General features: G+C 42.8%; 1 protein-coding gene across 1 annotated transcript; it reads left to right on the forward strand.

Annotated features, from left to right (window-relative positions):
- Positions 1-13,927: 13,927 nt before the first annotated feature.
- LOC119293849 (transcription repressor OFP7-like) lies at positions 13,928-15,205 on the forward strand. Its single transcript, XM_037572194.1, has one exon. It carries the CDS (start codon positions 14,028-14,030, stop codon positions 14,856-14,858), a length of 831 nt encoding a protein of 276 aa, XP_037428091.1. The 5' UTR covers positions 13,928-14,027; the 3' UTR covers positions 14,859-15,205.
- The last annotated feature ends 908 nt before the right edge of the window (positions 15,206-16,113 follow it).

Consider the following 16,113-nt stretch of genomic DNA (forward strand, 5'->3'; position numbering starts at 1 on the left):
TATGCACCTCGTGCAGGCGGGGTGGAGTGATTATGGAAGCGTGACTATGAGAAGAAGGCGGACGAGGCAGAGCCTTCATAGGTGGTGAAGCTGGAGTCCAACGACGATGGTTTCGAGATTGACTAGGAACACCTTGCGTGTGAGATTGATGGTAAGGAGAGTGACGAGCCCGGTGAGATTGACTGGGATAACTTGTAGGGTGTCCGCAAGAGTCAATCGTAGTAGTGTTTAGGGTGATCTAGTAGTTTGGATGTTTAATTAAAGTATGCAATGTGAAATTGAAGTAGTTTGCACATTTGTTTTTAAAATAAGGATTTTCAATGTTTTTCTTTCCCTATTTTAGGGAAGATGTTGAATACGCTCATTTTGTCGTGCCCTAAAAAACACTCCCTATATTTTACTTCAAACATGTTTTCTTCCTTAAAATAGGGCAGTTGTTGAAGATGCTCTCATGATGAATCTATTCCTAAAAATAAACATGTGATGAATCTTACATGATTTTTTCCCTTCAATTATTTTTTATATACTTCTTCCCAACCTTTTCTTCCCAACCTTTTTATTACCGAATAAATACACTGTTACAATCACTAAGGCAATTGGAAAGGTTTCTTTAGAAGATATTAGGCGATGTGCACAAAATTGAACAAAAAGTACTCCCTTTGTTTCGAATTATAAAATGTTCTAATGTTTCTTTGAATCAGGTTTGTTTGTTTGGCCAATCGGAGGGTTGCACGTACCAGGGTTGCATCCGGTGGCGGCACGGGGGACGACATTGTGGGTTCCCGACTCCAATGGCAGCATTGTTGGTTGGGGACGCCGGCGGAGGTCGATGGTGGCTGGGCGACGAGGCAGAAAAGAGAAGAGGAAAAGAGCAGGTCAAGCAAGGACGGGATGTCTTCAAGAGATTTGGCATGGTCTTCGGCATCCGGTGGCGGCACGGGTGACGACATTGTGGGTTCCAGACCCCAATGGCGGCGTTGTTGGTTGGGGACGTCGGCGGAGGTCGATGGTGGTTGGGCGACGAGGCAGAAAAGAGAAGAGAAAAAGATAAGGTCGACCAAGGTTGGGATGTCTTCAAGAGATTTGGCACGGTCTTCTGCGGTCAATCCGACGTGGCGTGCCCATCCGGGCCTCCCTATATCCGCCCTATAAATGGATTGAGTACGGAGGGTGCCGGTCAGCCCGGACGTTTGGGCTGTGTATGCGCGGTCCGATCGGATTGCTTTTCTTTGTGCGGGCAATGACCAGACATGCTTCCCTTACGTTTGGTGGGAATGGAGACTTCGGGTGTGCATGATATGATGGCCCGCGAGCTGTTTGAAACTGATAAATTGAGAATGCTACCATTTAAGTTTTAACATTTAAAGCTACGCTATTACCTTCTCTTCTCTTTTACTCAGGTCACAAATGGTCCTATTATTTTATGAAAACTCCTATGAGTAAGTTTCTAATCAATACCTATGTGCATGATTATTCTATTTTTTAACACATAGACATGATATTATTATTGGCCCAAAAAATATCATGTCAAGATCAATACCTAGGTACATGGAACCCAGTACATAAAACTTGGCAAAAATAATAATATCATGTCCAAAAAATCATCTCCCCACTTTCCCAGAATAATAGCTTGTCATTGTAGTTGGTTTGGTCACCCACCAGCTCTCTGCTTGCAAGTTGACCCCGGAACTGATCTTGACTGGTACTCGACAGCTGCGCGCGAAATTCTAAATTTCTGATGCATACGCCACAATAAAGAAAGCACCCGTGCAGTGCGGTTCATGCAAATGCACCGCGGTTCTCCCGGCGCAGCCTGGATTTGGAATCCGGAGCTCCGGACTGACCCGGTCACCCGGCGTACCACCGTCACGAAGCAGACCCAGGGGCCAGGGCCCGGGGGTGACCCACTGGCTCGTCCGGAAGCTCTCTCCCGCCGCGTCCACTTGGAGCACCGCCCGCGCCCGACAAGCGAGCGCGGACAAGCGCCCCGGGACAGGTCATGGGCGTCAGCGCGCGCGCACGGGCGCTGCTGCCACCTGCTCCGATCAAATCCATCCATCCATCATCCGTCGAAGCGCCTGCCTCGGCGCGGCGACGCGGACGGCGCAGTCGCGCTGCCCGCACGAGTACTCTACTACGCTCCGGGCCACACCCGCTCGATCTACTGTCCGGGCCCCGGGGCATGGCGTGCAGATGCAGACGCCATGCCTCAGTCTCCCTGACATGCGTGCAGATGCAGCAGAGCGCACTCTCTGATGCACTCGTGCATCAACGATCGACCGGCCCCCGTTGTTGTACCGTGACGTTGGTGCAGTCTTGTGTGGTTTTGAGTCGGAATTTTGTCTACCCATTTGCCGAATCGGAGCTTTAGGTACAGCTACAGAAGGACACGATTGAAGTAGCTGTTGACGATTTCAAAAACCGCCTGCGGAGCTGTTGACGATTTGCCGCCGAGGCAATCCGGATTGTGGTGGTAGGTACCACTATTAACCACGGCGAGGCAGAGTTGGCAGGTACCACTACCACAATTCACTGAATGCGAGTAAGCCGTGACTGAGCTGCATGGAACAGATGGTCGATGGACCACACCCTCAAACGATGTCTCGCAAGGAAGCTCGTCACATCTAGATCTAGGCCATTGCAGCAGCAGGCAGACAGCGAAGGCTTCAGTTAGGAAACACACGAATTTGTGCTCCCTGTCAGTTGATGACTCAGTCAGCCGATCGCCAAAGACCAAACCACACGACCGGCTATGGATAAGCCGGTGCAACCGGCAGCGCTAGGAAATGCAATGCTAGCTGCCTTTGCATGAATCCAGCTGAAAGGAAGCATGGAACTGCGGAGGCATCACGTGCGTCAGATTCTCTGCACCACAGGTAATAAGAACTAAGAAGACAAATAAAATGCTTCAGCATGCCGCTTAAGTTTTTAATTAGGGCATGTTTGCATCAGTTCTGCAGCTTGCATTGCCGCCTCCTTGGCAGCCACTCTTCTGTTTTTTTATGTTGCAATTCGCAATGTGCTAAATGTTGAATGGTGGGATCAAACTGTGGTTACATCAGTACCAACAGAATGTGCTAAAAGTCAAACCTGCCTTAAGCATGTTTCTTTTTGAGAGAGAGTTATTGGCATGGTGAAATTGTAAGGTGAATTACTGGGCACAAATATAATAAAGTTGTGGTGACATGCAAAGTTACATTTCCTTTCAAATATTAGGGTTTAGGCCACTGCCAATTTCTCATCTTTAACACCACAATTTTTAACTTTTTTTTTGCGAATGAAAAAAACAGCACAATTCAAAATTATAGTGCAACCTTTGACGCAAAGTAACATAAATCCTAAAAATTTAAATATTTTCTGTTGGATGGTTGTCAATTATGGTTTTGTTTGTTGTTGGTGGATTATTTTTGCGGTGAATTTATTTGGGTTTAACAAGACGACATTAAAACCATTTACGCATTACGAACTGCAACATAAAGTTATTTCTGGTCAAGCTAGTATTCATTGGCTAAAGAATTGGAAATTATTTGTTAAATGGGCTTTATTATTCCCAATTGTGTGGCATCCTTGTAAATCGTAGTTTCGAGCCTAAAATTGCATTCTAAATAAATATACTCCCTCCTTCTCAAAATATAAGGCGTCCTTGACTTTTTCCCGTCTTCATCACACAACTTTGACTATGATTTTTACTTATTGCATACCTACAAAAATAGTATTAAGTCATATGAACTAAAATTATTTTGCAAGACAAATATGATAATGCCATTTATACATGTAAAATCAATGCACTTTGCTATATATTAATGATTAAAGTCGTGTACTCCTTCCGGTCCTTATTGGAATGCGCATAGACTATGGCCCTAATACCAACTAATGTGCTAGACGTTGTATTTTGGACGAGAAAGCCCAGCCTCCATCGCATGTGACCCATACCCCACGTGCATGCTACTGCAGGAGTAACTCCTCCAGCGATTCGAGTGGAGGTTAGTTTGGTCCAAACTTGCATGGGTGCACTATAATTTAGAATTTTAGCAAAAAAAGTTATAAGCGCTATAATAAGGAACAGAGGGAATATAAAAGATCGTGAAAAATCAACCACACCTTATATTTTGAGTTGGAGGGAGTAGTAACTCTAACGAAACCAGCCAGGAATTTATAACATATATTGTTTCTAGGTAGGTTTATACCCTCCAAGTATCCATCATTCTCTAACTTTCATTTCATTTCGTCTTTTTAGTTTTCCACCATGGATTTTGTTTTGACAAAGTAGTGTTGAAGGGATGGGATAAATAATAATGATTGGATGTTGATTGAAATGCTTAAACTATGATCACTTAATTTTCACAAATAAAAATAGACCACTTAAAAGTAGGGTCTAGATGAAGCCAACAACTATTCGATCAAATCTATCACGGCCAAGCTTTTAAATTTAGGATGATACGGCCGGTATATAGGTCAATATATCAGTTTTGGGGCTCTACCGATATAAATATAATATATTATTTTGTAAACAACATTTTCGCCCATATCATCCGATATGGCCCAAAATATCGACTGATATGGCCGATATGTGATCCGTTATGCCCACTACTATAGACAGTATGTCAGTGAACACAATTCCTTATCAAAAAACAATGCAAAAAGGATTAAATATTTACAATTTTATCGTATTATTAGAGTCATGCATAACATTTTGTGGATACACATATAACATATTTTTTCTAATCCTAGAGTAAGAATTTTGTGAATCTGTCTCAAATAATTCCTTAACTAACAAGTTCATAAACTTGGAATCTAAACTTGTTATGATAGAGCATTGGTATCATACATTTATTTATTTTTAAAAATTGAACAAAAAAATTGAAAAAAAATCCAGATATGTTTTCTCCCATATATCTACATATCGTCCGATCACCCGATATCCGACATTGAGTATGTTGAAGCCAAACAAATAAGAACGCGATATACGATATTTTTAACTTTAATCATGACGCCAGCAGTTTTACACTCCCACGGTCGCATCTGTGATGTTCTTTTCCAACATTACTTAAGCTTACAGTGCGACCTTTCACACGAAAGAAACATTAATCCTAAATTTTTAAGTATGTGTGTTGGATGGTTGTCAATTATGTTTACTTTACTGTAGTTGGGTTATGGTGCATTTTTTCTTGAATTGCCGACAAAAATAGCTACAGCGTGACAAATGGTTTATAATCCAATATATCCAAGAAAATACATTGACCACAAGGATGGATATATCTTTTCTATTTTCATGTTAACCTGGATGCGTTGTCCAAACATTTGTTGTTCCGATTGCACCAGTCGTTACTATACAATGAAACATGTAAAAAAAAGGGTTTAACTAGATGGGTTTAACATGATTTACCGCATTACAAATTGCAACATAAAGTGTTTTTTTACCAAACTATAGTATTCATTAACTAAAGAACCATAAATTGTTTCTTAAAGGGGGCTTTCTTAATTCTCGGTTGTGTGGCATCCTTATAAATTGTAGAGCCTAAAATTACATTCTAGATAAATGTAGTAATTTAGGAAAGCCGTTTAGCAACTTATAATATGTTTTATCTAGGTAGGTTCATACCATCCAAGTATTCATCATTTTCTAACTTTACCTTCATTTTTTATTTTTAGTTTTCCACCATTTTTTCTGACAAAAGGTAATGATGGAATGTGATAAATTAAAATAATTGGATGTTGATTGAAATGTTAAATAGTCGGATAACTTACTTTTTTAAAATAATACTCTATCTGTCCAAAATAATTGTCACTTACAAACTTGTACTAACTTTGAACCAGAACCGCAACACTTATTTTTGGAGCGGAGGAAGTAATAGACAACATAGATATAATCTCCAGACGAAAATAGCAACTATTCTATCAAATCAATCACGACGCCATGAGTTTTACAGCCACATTTGCATTGTGGATGCCATTTCTAACATTAATTAAGTTAGCTAGTCTAGTAGTATGACAGATGGAACTTTCTGTGTTGCAAGATTTGATTAGACCCTTGCAGACCTTTATTTAGAGCATGCCTCATAAGTTTTTATTCTATTATAATCCTTCAAAATTGCATATGAATATAGCCTTGAGGGAAAAACAATGCTAGTAAAATTCCAATGGCTTATCTTCATGTGTTCTGAATTTCAATAAAATGTCAATGTGAAATGTAACTTTTTTACACTTTTTTTGAGGCCGAGGCGCTACATATTTTCCTTCTATTCAAACAACTGCTTTAATTTACTGTACTCGCAGTCTGCCAAGTTTTAGTGGGTTTTTATTTAATTTTCGTTCGTCCCGTGATTCAAAAAGATTCTAACAAGTTACATTGAGTTAATATTAATAGAGAACCAAGTCATTCGCAAAAAAAAAGAGAACCAAGCACTACTTGCACGGTTAACAGAAGTAGCCATACGACCAGGTTTGATGTCTTGTGTGCCCGTCGATAATAGTCGACTTACATCTAACATATAAAGCCTCCTAGAGTGGTAGTCACAACGAAGGCCTTGAGCGCACGGTACCACGGGAGAGAAAAAATACCACCGCACCGCGCCGCGCGTGGGGGTGCAGCGCACCACGCGAAGGAAAAAAACCACCGCACCGTGGTGAGCCCCGCGCCCGTCCGCTTTCTCCTCCATCCCCCTCGTTTCCAACCCTAAAATCTTTTCCCCCTACATCCGCTCATCCCCTCCACTCCCTCGACAACGATGGCGGCGGCCCCCTCTGGTGGCGGAGGAGGAGGGGGGAGATGGTGGCGCGGCGGCGACCTTCCCCCCTCGTCATCCTGGATCCCACCGGACCCGAGGCGTGCGGGCGCGGCGGCGACCTGCAAGGGAAGGGCGACACTCGAATCGATCCAGCGCCATGGATCGTTCCCTGCGGGAGAAAGAGAAAACGAGGGAGAGAGAAGGAAGGAGAGGAAGCAGAAAGAGAGAGGAAAGAGGAGAGGGAGGTGCAGCGTTGACCGACGGCTCGCGCGGTGGTGCGGCAGACGGCGGCCTTAGCGGGTGTGCGACGACACCACGCAGCTCCTGTGCCGCGCAACCCTCTCCTCGCAGGCTCAACAGGAGGTTCCCAAGCCAGCTCGGGCCGCTGCTACCTCTTCCTCGCCGCCCAACAGGTCGCCGTGCTGGGGGAGCAGGGTAGCATCGGGTCCACAGGCTGGGGTGAAGGCCTTCCCAACTCAGACTGCGCGTCCTCCTCTTCGCCGCGTCATCGCCCTGGCCAGCTGAGCACCAACCCGACGGCTCCGGCATCCGATGCCAACACAACGAGGTGAGCTTCACCAAATACTCTCTCTCTCTCTCTCTCTCTACCTATCTCTTCATGCGGCCCCCTCCCTCTCTGTAATCTTTCGAGATTGATTTTGTTTCCAGGTTATACTCCAATCAAACATGTGAATATTTACCAGAGTGCTTCAAGATCGATCTGATGATCCACTACCGCTCTGCTGTTGGGACTAATTTGGATGGGAATGGTGATTTGATGGTTGATTATGATTACTTGGTTCTTGCTCTTGGAGTTACTGTGAATACATTCAACACTCCTGGTGTGATGGAGCATTGCCACTTTTGAAGGTAAAATCCTGATTGGCATTGTGTGTCTCTTTACTGTTTTGCTATTTCTCATGTTTAAATCCTGAGATGTAAGTTACAGTTTAATTTCCTGCAAACTCTTGAGATATATGGTATTTGTACCGTGCAATATTAGTCATATCTTGTGCTTACAGCCTCACATTGTAAATGTCAGGTAGTGGAGGATGCCCAAAAGATTCGGAAGAGCGTGATAGACTGCTTTGAAAAGGCGTCACTTCCTAACCTCAGTGAAGAGGAGAAAAGGAAGATCCTTCACTTTGTGATTATCGGTGGTGGACCTACTGGGGTTGAATTTGCTGTGGAGTTGCATGATTTTCTTGTCGAAGATCTGGTGAAGCTATACCCTGCAATTGAAGAAAACTCTCAACTCCTACTTGCGCTCCGCCTCTTCCTCCTTTTCATCGCTCAATAGGAGGCAGCTCATCTGGCCGTGCAGCAGACCACGTCCTGAGTGGGTCGGTGACGGCGGTTGCAGCTGGTGCACGATGGCGATTCCAACGACAACAAGAATCTGCAACTTGTTAGAATTCTTTGCAACCCCAACAAGGCCCTCATTTGCTTTGTCTACATATATGCATGATTTCTATGATTGGAATCAGATAGCACTAACTATGTGTCAGACTGCTAATATTTATTTGCTTGATGATCCTTGAAGCGCACTCTACGCTCATACATGATCCCACATATTCTAGGTATAATGATACTATCTTTAGTGTTCTGTTCACGGGAATTTGACAAGTCACTGCTTAAGATTTCTTAACTTTTGTACAGATGCTTTCTTGAGGCTTTGGCTAAAAATCTGTGGTGTACGTCACTCATCAGGTTGAGTTTTTACCAGTTGCTGATCTTATTATTCTGGTTATATTGTCATGAGTAAAAAAAATAGTGCACTTCTTTTTGAGGAATCTTCATGCATATTTGTTGCATCCTTACAAAGTAATTGTACTTTAGGTAACTCTGACGGGCTAATGCCTTAAGCTGGGACATACAACAAAATACTTATTTTATGGGAGGAGTTTATGGAACTGGGTAGTGCTCATCAGGATGCTCTTGCAGCAATTGACACAATCGATGTGGCTAATGGAGCCAGTGAGTAACCTTGCCACCCTTCAGTATGGTCAGTTTTAATATATACTACAATTTCCGTATGCAAGAGTGACCTTCTACTGTTCTAAATGTAGTGTTCCGTTTAAAAAGAAATTCCATGCGAAGATTTAATGTGTACGATCGAACTATCTTTAGTTTATCAAGGTACTCTTTCTAATATTTTACTATAATAGCAGGTTTTAGCCAATATTTAGTATTGAGGTGTTGATGACAGCAAATACTATCCTGCTTGTCTGTTTTCTAGACGTGTTTCTATATGCTTTTCAGTTGTTAGTTGTGATACTTTTTATTGTCTTTCGAAATTAAGATGTGCTCTGTATATGTGATGATACTATATACTTTCTATAGTTATTGAACTATATACCATTTTTTTATTTATGCTTATGGAGTGCTTAGTTAATTGCTTGCAAGTAGATTTTATAGATACCAATAGAAATAATAACTTGGGATTTATTTTTGTTCAAGCTCTGTGATCTAGATGAGCAAAGCAACAACTTTGGCGTTATTTCTTTGTGATGTAGATGAGCAAAACAGTAACTTGGATTTTAATTCTGTTCTCTATGATGTAGATTAGCAAGATTTTTAACCAACAAAGTAATTTATTTTAGTATGGTTTTGTCACTATGATTGGTAATATGAAGTTTATTTATTCTAGGTTCCTATCTTTAGACAGTCACATCCACGTTCGTACTTTTAGAATAGTTGTTGCAACGGGGAAGAGCATTTCTGCAATAGCAAGATATCATGACCCAATGGGCATAGGCCGAACCAACCACCATCACTATTGCTTCAGGATTAGATAGCCAACTTCCACTCATGAGGTGAGTTTGCTTACTCTACTTTCAGTGTACTGTGCAGATATGTTGGTTAGAAATTATGCTATGTGCCTGTCAAGTTGATTAGATATGAAAAATATGCTCTATAATACCCACATAATACTTGTTTAAATTGGCTTTTCCCTGGTTCATCAGTGCACACATGAAACCGGTAATAAGAAGAGAATCACCTGATTTTTTTATAGTCTATTTTAGTAAGCATGTTCATAATATTAGGATAGTTTAATTTGAGAACAATTGGCTGGAGGAACGATGTAATTTGATACTCTGTTATGTTGATCTCCAGAGAAATTTGGTTTTTGGTTTTTCATTGATGTACGTTAATCTGTTGTGAATCTTGTTTGCTTGCACCAATTATATGGGTAACAATTAGAGGGGAACTTTTGGAACTCATACATTCTATTTCAGTTAATGTTCAAAGCAACTTTCCTGTGTGAATCTGATAATCTCACTGAAACCTGTGTTTCATTGTGTATATTCAGCCTGTCGAGTCAAGTTTCAGATTGATCATGTATCCCCTTGATATTCACTGGATGGAATCCCCTGTTTTACTCAAACTGAACCTTCTACAAACATCGAAAAAGCAACAATAGTAAAGATGGACAGAAATTCCAAAAATAAGGTTAGTTCTTTTTTGTTCTGTATCATTCTCTTTACCGTTCCTTTTGGTACTACACTCCAAAAAAGAGGCAATCGGAAATATTTAGGTCCACTGAAAAGTAATTCTGGAGCTCGCAGAGTTCTCATTTTTTAGATTTGCAGTAGTATTCGCTTTTGGTTTACATGATATTGGTTGTATCTCCCTGACAACTGCTCTTCGGTTGGTGTAGGTGTTTTTTATGGATGTAGCTGGTTGCGATGAAGCTAAACAAGAAATAATGCTATCACTTATTACCTTTGTCCTTCAAATTTGAGTATAGGCCTGTGAAATAATGAATATTTGTGTCTCATTGCTCCAGCATGGTCAATAAAGATATGTTGACCCAGGAAATGTGGGTTTATCATAGGTCCTATTGTATACGTTGGTATATGAAATATGACATTTCCGGTTATATGCTATCACTTATTACCTCTGTCCTTTGCATTGAGTATAGGCCTGTGAAATAATGGTGTATTTGTGTGTTGATTCGTCTGTTTTCCTTCATGTTCTGGTTAAGGTACCAGGACAGACCCAGAGTTATTTGTAAAAAAGTGCTTTCCAATGTACCAATATTTTGTATCCTTTCTAATGCTTAAAAAAGAGGCGAATAATTCTTTTAGAATATGTAATATCCGACATGTGTAACGCACCTTAAGAGACTACTAAGTTATCCTATATAATTGGCACGCCCTACTTTTGTAGTAATAAATATATCATGTGCTGCTCCATACAGGTGATACCTTGCATTTACCATAGTATTTGATTACATATGATAACATAAAATCTGTTTTTTCCTTAGCGGTTCGGCACACTTAGTGCATAGAAACAGAGTACAGGCAAATTGATTAGATGCATTAGTTAAGAACACTGATTTTTTTTTTGGAAAGCTTCATCATGACATCATATTGGTTTCGCCTTACTGCCACTCAGAGGTTGGATGGAGCATCAAGGATTTCAGGCTTGGGGTGGCCACATGTTGCAGGATAGCAGGAAGAGTTGGATGTGTTCTGCAGAGACCAGGTGATCAATGTCGTGTACAACACTTCTAAATTTGGTCATTTATTTACCCTCATAGCTGGTTCCCTTGATACTTTTTCTTAGAAACATGATCAAAGATACAAAAAGTTTTACTTCTGAAGCAGAAGTGGCAGTATAGTGTGCATGCCGTATTGACCTGTTCATGCCAATGGCAGAAGTATCTGATTCATCCAACCTAATTCAAGTTAACTTGAGTGCAGCAGTAGATAAACATTCACTTACAAATTCTACTCCAAATGGACAGTAATAGTAGTACGTGGGCAGTGTAAAATGTGTTTTTGTTAGTTCAGTGAAAATTAGAGATCAACCTGATGGTACTTCATTTTTATTCTAATCTGCCAAATGCTATTAAGGAAATGAAGTTTCTTCCTCGATCAAGTTATCAGTCCTTGGTTCACTCTTGCCCTTTGCGCTGGATGAGACGGGGAGGAGGAGGAGGAGGAGAGTGTGGGGGCATCTGGAGAGGAGCGAGGGGTGAGAAGTAGCAAGAGGTTCCTTAATAGCATTTGGCAGATTAGAATAAAATTGAAGTACCATCAGGTTGATCTCTAATTTTCACTGAACTAACAAAAACACATTTGCTCCACATTTCCCTTTGCGCTGTCAGTGAAAATGTTATACGTCTTAGCTACCTCTGCTCGCTTTCGATGTTCAGTTCACTACTTTACTGCTCTTTCCTTAATTTCGAGAGGACACAGGAGAGGGAGCTACAATGGCAGGAGAAGAATGCAACGAGGTGCGGTCTTCTGTTCGATGCCAAGGGCCTGTCCGGCAGTGATTTCCTCGGTGAGTACTCCACTACACGCCTTCCGTCGAATCCGGAGAAGAACATTTATCACCACCACCATGCATGTTCTTGGCTTGGCTTGGGGTTCGTCTGCTAATGGAGATTGATCTGATTTTACCTGTACTTGCAGGGATGATCTAGATGATATAACAAAAGGATTATATATGCATTTGTGTGCTTCAGAAAAGGTTACTGCTACATTCAACTTTTCACCAGAAATGATTCGTATATCCTGAAGATGTTGCTAGCGTCTTGAAGGATTACTTATATTTGCTCCCTAATTTCCTGGATTATACGAAGTGAGTTGGATCATCGAGGGTTGGCGAAACTGATATTCAAATTTGTTTTGTTCTTTAGACCAGACATTAGCCCTTTCTCTCTATTTAACATATTTCAAGTTCTCATGTTACATTATACTCCCTCCGTCCCATAATGTAAGACGTTTTTTGACACTAATGTAGTGTAAAAAAAAGTCTTACATTATGGGACGGAGGGAGTAGTAAATATTCAATTCACTTCTATTTTGTAGACAGGTCATTAGCCTTTTCTCTCTATTTAACACATTTCAAGTTCTCATGTTACATCAAAAGTACGCTGGTTAGGATGTTTGCAACATGCCGTGTGTTGTAATCTTTGTCCACTGTACATGCACATATTAAATACTTTCATTAGTACTTTTACATATTTCAAGTTCTCATTGTTCAGTTTGTTGGTTTAATAGAGAATGTTCCTGATCCTTATTTTCATAGGTACATTTAGAAGTCACAATAGGGAAGGTTCGTAGCCTTGGCTCCAAAGCTTCAAGCTCTTATAGAAATTAGAACTGAGGGCCTTTTAAAATGAGTCCTGCATAATAGTGTTTTTCAGTAGGATGCAGAATTTTTGTTTGTCTGATCGGCTATCCTTGGTGCTGATTTACGTACTGATTTCATCATCATATGACTACAATAAAGAAGTTGTGTGTATAAATATTTCTAACTGCTGATACTTTGCATCAGTGATTTCAATTCTGTTGGTCCTCCTTAACATTGCTTGGGAATGTGAGGCTTAAAAGTTTCAACCCTGTGCAATGTGCTTCTCGGGTGTGGGTTTGTGTCTGACTAATTAACGGTTCTGTTAATACTGATATGTCCTTGTACATTATATGGGTATTGCATCGCTTGTACTTATAGTAAGTGGAAATTTTTCTCATATGTTTCAATATGTCCCCGAATAATATTAATGCACACTCTTTCAATACATGGCTTACCCTTGGCCTTTGCGCCATTGGCGCAACTGGTCATCTAGTGTTAAGAATAGACGTCCATGGTCCTTTTCTCAATCATTAGGGCCTCTTTGATTCATAGGATTCTAAAAATACGGGAATAGAGAAAACAGAGGATTAGGATGTCATACTCGTCTCAATCCTACATGAGTTTGGGTTGTTTGATCGCATCATGTAAAAAACATAGAATTCTTTCAAAAAGGTTTGAATGGATTATAGAAATCCTACGGAAAGTAGTATAAAAAAATCCTTAAAATATTTCGTGTAGGATTCAATCATATGAATCTGACAAACCAACGTAGAAATTTTTTCTAAGGATTCTAATCATCTAACTTTCCTATGAAAAACTTTTGAATGAAAGGATCTAGTTACAGTATCTTATATGTCTGCAATGGTGTGTGTTTGTGCGCCTCACAATTGGCATTTCTCGTGGAATAAGTCTTAGTGACAGGAAATTCGCAGAATCGTAGAACAATTTCACTGCATCAGTATTTATTTTAACAAGACTCCACATCAGTATTGCACGGAATACTACACAAACGCAGTCGCTGTCACTGATCATTTCCCACCCAGTTCCACACCAATAAAACCATGCCCCCTCTTCCCTTGCCGGCTCCTCCTCACCTCCTCCAACCCCAACCCCCACCCTCGCGTCACACATTTCGCACTATAAACTTCCGATCCCAGCCTCATTTACGCCACAACACATTGCACCGGCCGTGCGCGTTGCTCGTCACCCATGGCCAAGCGCCTCTTCCATTCTTGCCGCTCCCCGTCCGCCGCCGCCGTGGTCACCCCCGCCACCAACCTCCTTGCCAAGCACCACTCACCGGCCTTCACGCCCCCCGCCGGCGGATGCTGTCCGCGCGGCCTCCCTCACCGGCGGCCGCTGCCACCGGAGACCTGCAGCGCGAGGGGCTGCGCTGCCGACTACACTGCCGACGACCTCCCTCCGGCCCGTGGAACGCCCGCCTACCGCTGGCTGAAGAGCTCCCACTGGCACGTCATCGAGGCCGCCACCGACGGCGACGACACGCCTCGCCTCAAGATCGACGCGCGGCGCCGGCTGCGGCGCTCCCGGCGCCGCCGCCGGCTCCACCGCAAGGCGGCCATAGAGAGCCTGTCGTCCGGCGACAGCGGGTGGTTCAGCAGCAGCGAGGAGCCGAGCGCGTACAGCAGCCGCAGCGTCGAGGCGGAGGCGACGCTGGTCACGTCCACCGCGACGGAGACCTCGTCGGGCGTGAGCGGGAGCTCCGGCGCCGTGGCGGCGGCCGCTGAGGCGGTGGTGGCCGGGAGCTTCGCGGTGGTGAAGCGCTCGGACGACCCCCGGGCCGACTTCCGGCGGTCCATGGCGGAGATGGTGGTGGGCCGCGGCATCTACGACGCCGACGGGCTGGAGCGCCTGCTGCGGTGCTTCCTGGCGCTGAACGACCAGCGCCACCGCCGCGACATCGTCGACGCTTTCGGCGACGTGTGGGAGGCCGTGTTCTCCAGCCCACTGCCGCACGGCGCCGTCACCTCCGCGCCTGCCGCGAGCTGCCGCGCGGCCGCTGCAGGGGCGCCTCGTTAGTAGAAGTGCAGAGCACGCATGGCCACCCTGTAAAATGTGATTATGTGTGGTCGTACACGTGGTAGACTAGACGTACGTATGTAACTTATACTACTCTATGTTCTTTCTTGTTTGGGTTTGCGGCAGCGGCCTCCTTCCGGTTGCTTGCATGCCACTTCATCTTTGCAGTGTGGAAATCGGCGCGACTACTCGGATGTGATAGGACGTGAACAGGGAGCGTCTCTCATGCCTATTTCTCGATCTCAGCTCTCAGGTCTCGGCCTAGCCATCTCTTCTCAGAATTCTGTAAATAGTTGCTCTGGTGAATCGTATTTTACTACATCCTGCAATTGGGTTTTCCAGTTTCATTTTGGAAAATGCTCACTATCTACCTACGCTTCTTGCTCTTCTATTTTTGTTTAATTTTTTTTATCACAGAACTCATTTTGTCTTTACCAAAAAAATAGAACTCATTTTGTGTGGTATGAAAAGGTGTAGCGCAGTAGTACCACACGACTCGAGGAAATAGACCTAGTACCTGTTGGATTGTTTGTCTCTTCATTTATTGGCAATCTTGCAGCCATGATCGGGGACAGCGATAAGCCATTTGACCCAAAGTGATGTGATGTTGCACCCCTAGATTAGACGTGGACAAACAAAGAGGCCAATCCCCAAAGTGGTTTCGGCACAATAGGGCCTATTTTGGTTCAAACGAATTCTATAGGATTTTCAGAGGATTAATATTTTTTTTCTACATTGGTTATTTGATTTATAACATTGAATTCCACAAGAATTTTTTTAGGAAACCTTTGTACCGCCTTTCATAGGAAATCTAACCTCCATTCCAATCTTTTTTATAATTCCTTTATTTTTCCATGACATCAAACACTTCTTGCTAATCCTATAATATTCAAACGGGCATTGCCACTTCAATCCTGTACTTTTTCCATCCATGCGTTTTCAAAATCCCGTGAATCAAAGAGGCACTATATATTTGGCATACGGAGTACTACTAGCTATTCTCGGCGCTTTGCTAAACTGATGATAGATTGTGTATGCTTGACGAGTAAGTCTGTACCACACTGCATGGACATTATCCAGATCCGGAGATCATTCAATCTCCCGAAAAAGTCTGTAGTAGAAAGAAAGCAAACAGTTGATGTGATATGATTTGATGCGACCTACATTTACAGAGGACTGGCCTGCACTGCACCCTGGTGCATGGAGTTTGAAGATCTCAAAGCGCCTTTATTCACGCTTCCCTTGACCTTAGAGC

This window comes from Triticum dicoccoides, chromosome 4B (assembly GCF_002162155.2).
Source record: "Triticum dicoccoides isolate Atlit2015 ecotype Zavitan chromosome 4B, WEW_v2.0, whole genome shotgun sequence".
NCBI classification, from domain to species: Eukaryota; Viridiplantae; Streptophyta; class Magnoliopsida; order Poales; family Poaceae; genus Triticum; species Triticum dicoccoides.

Coding starts and splice junctions, on each gene's coding strand:
- LOC119293849 (XM_037572194.1), top strand. CDS start 14,028: ATGGCCAAGCGCCTCTTCCATTCTTGCCGCTCCCCGTCCGCCGCCGCC.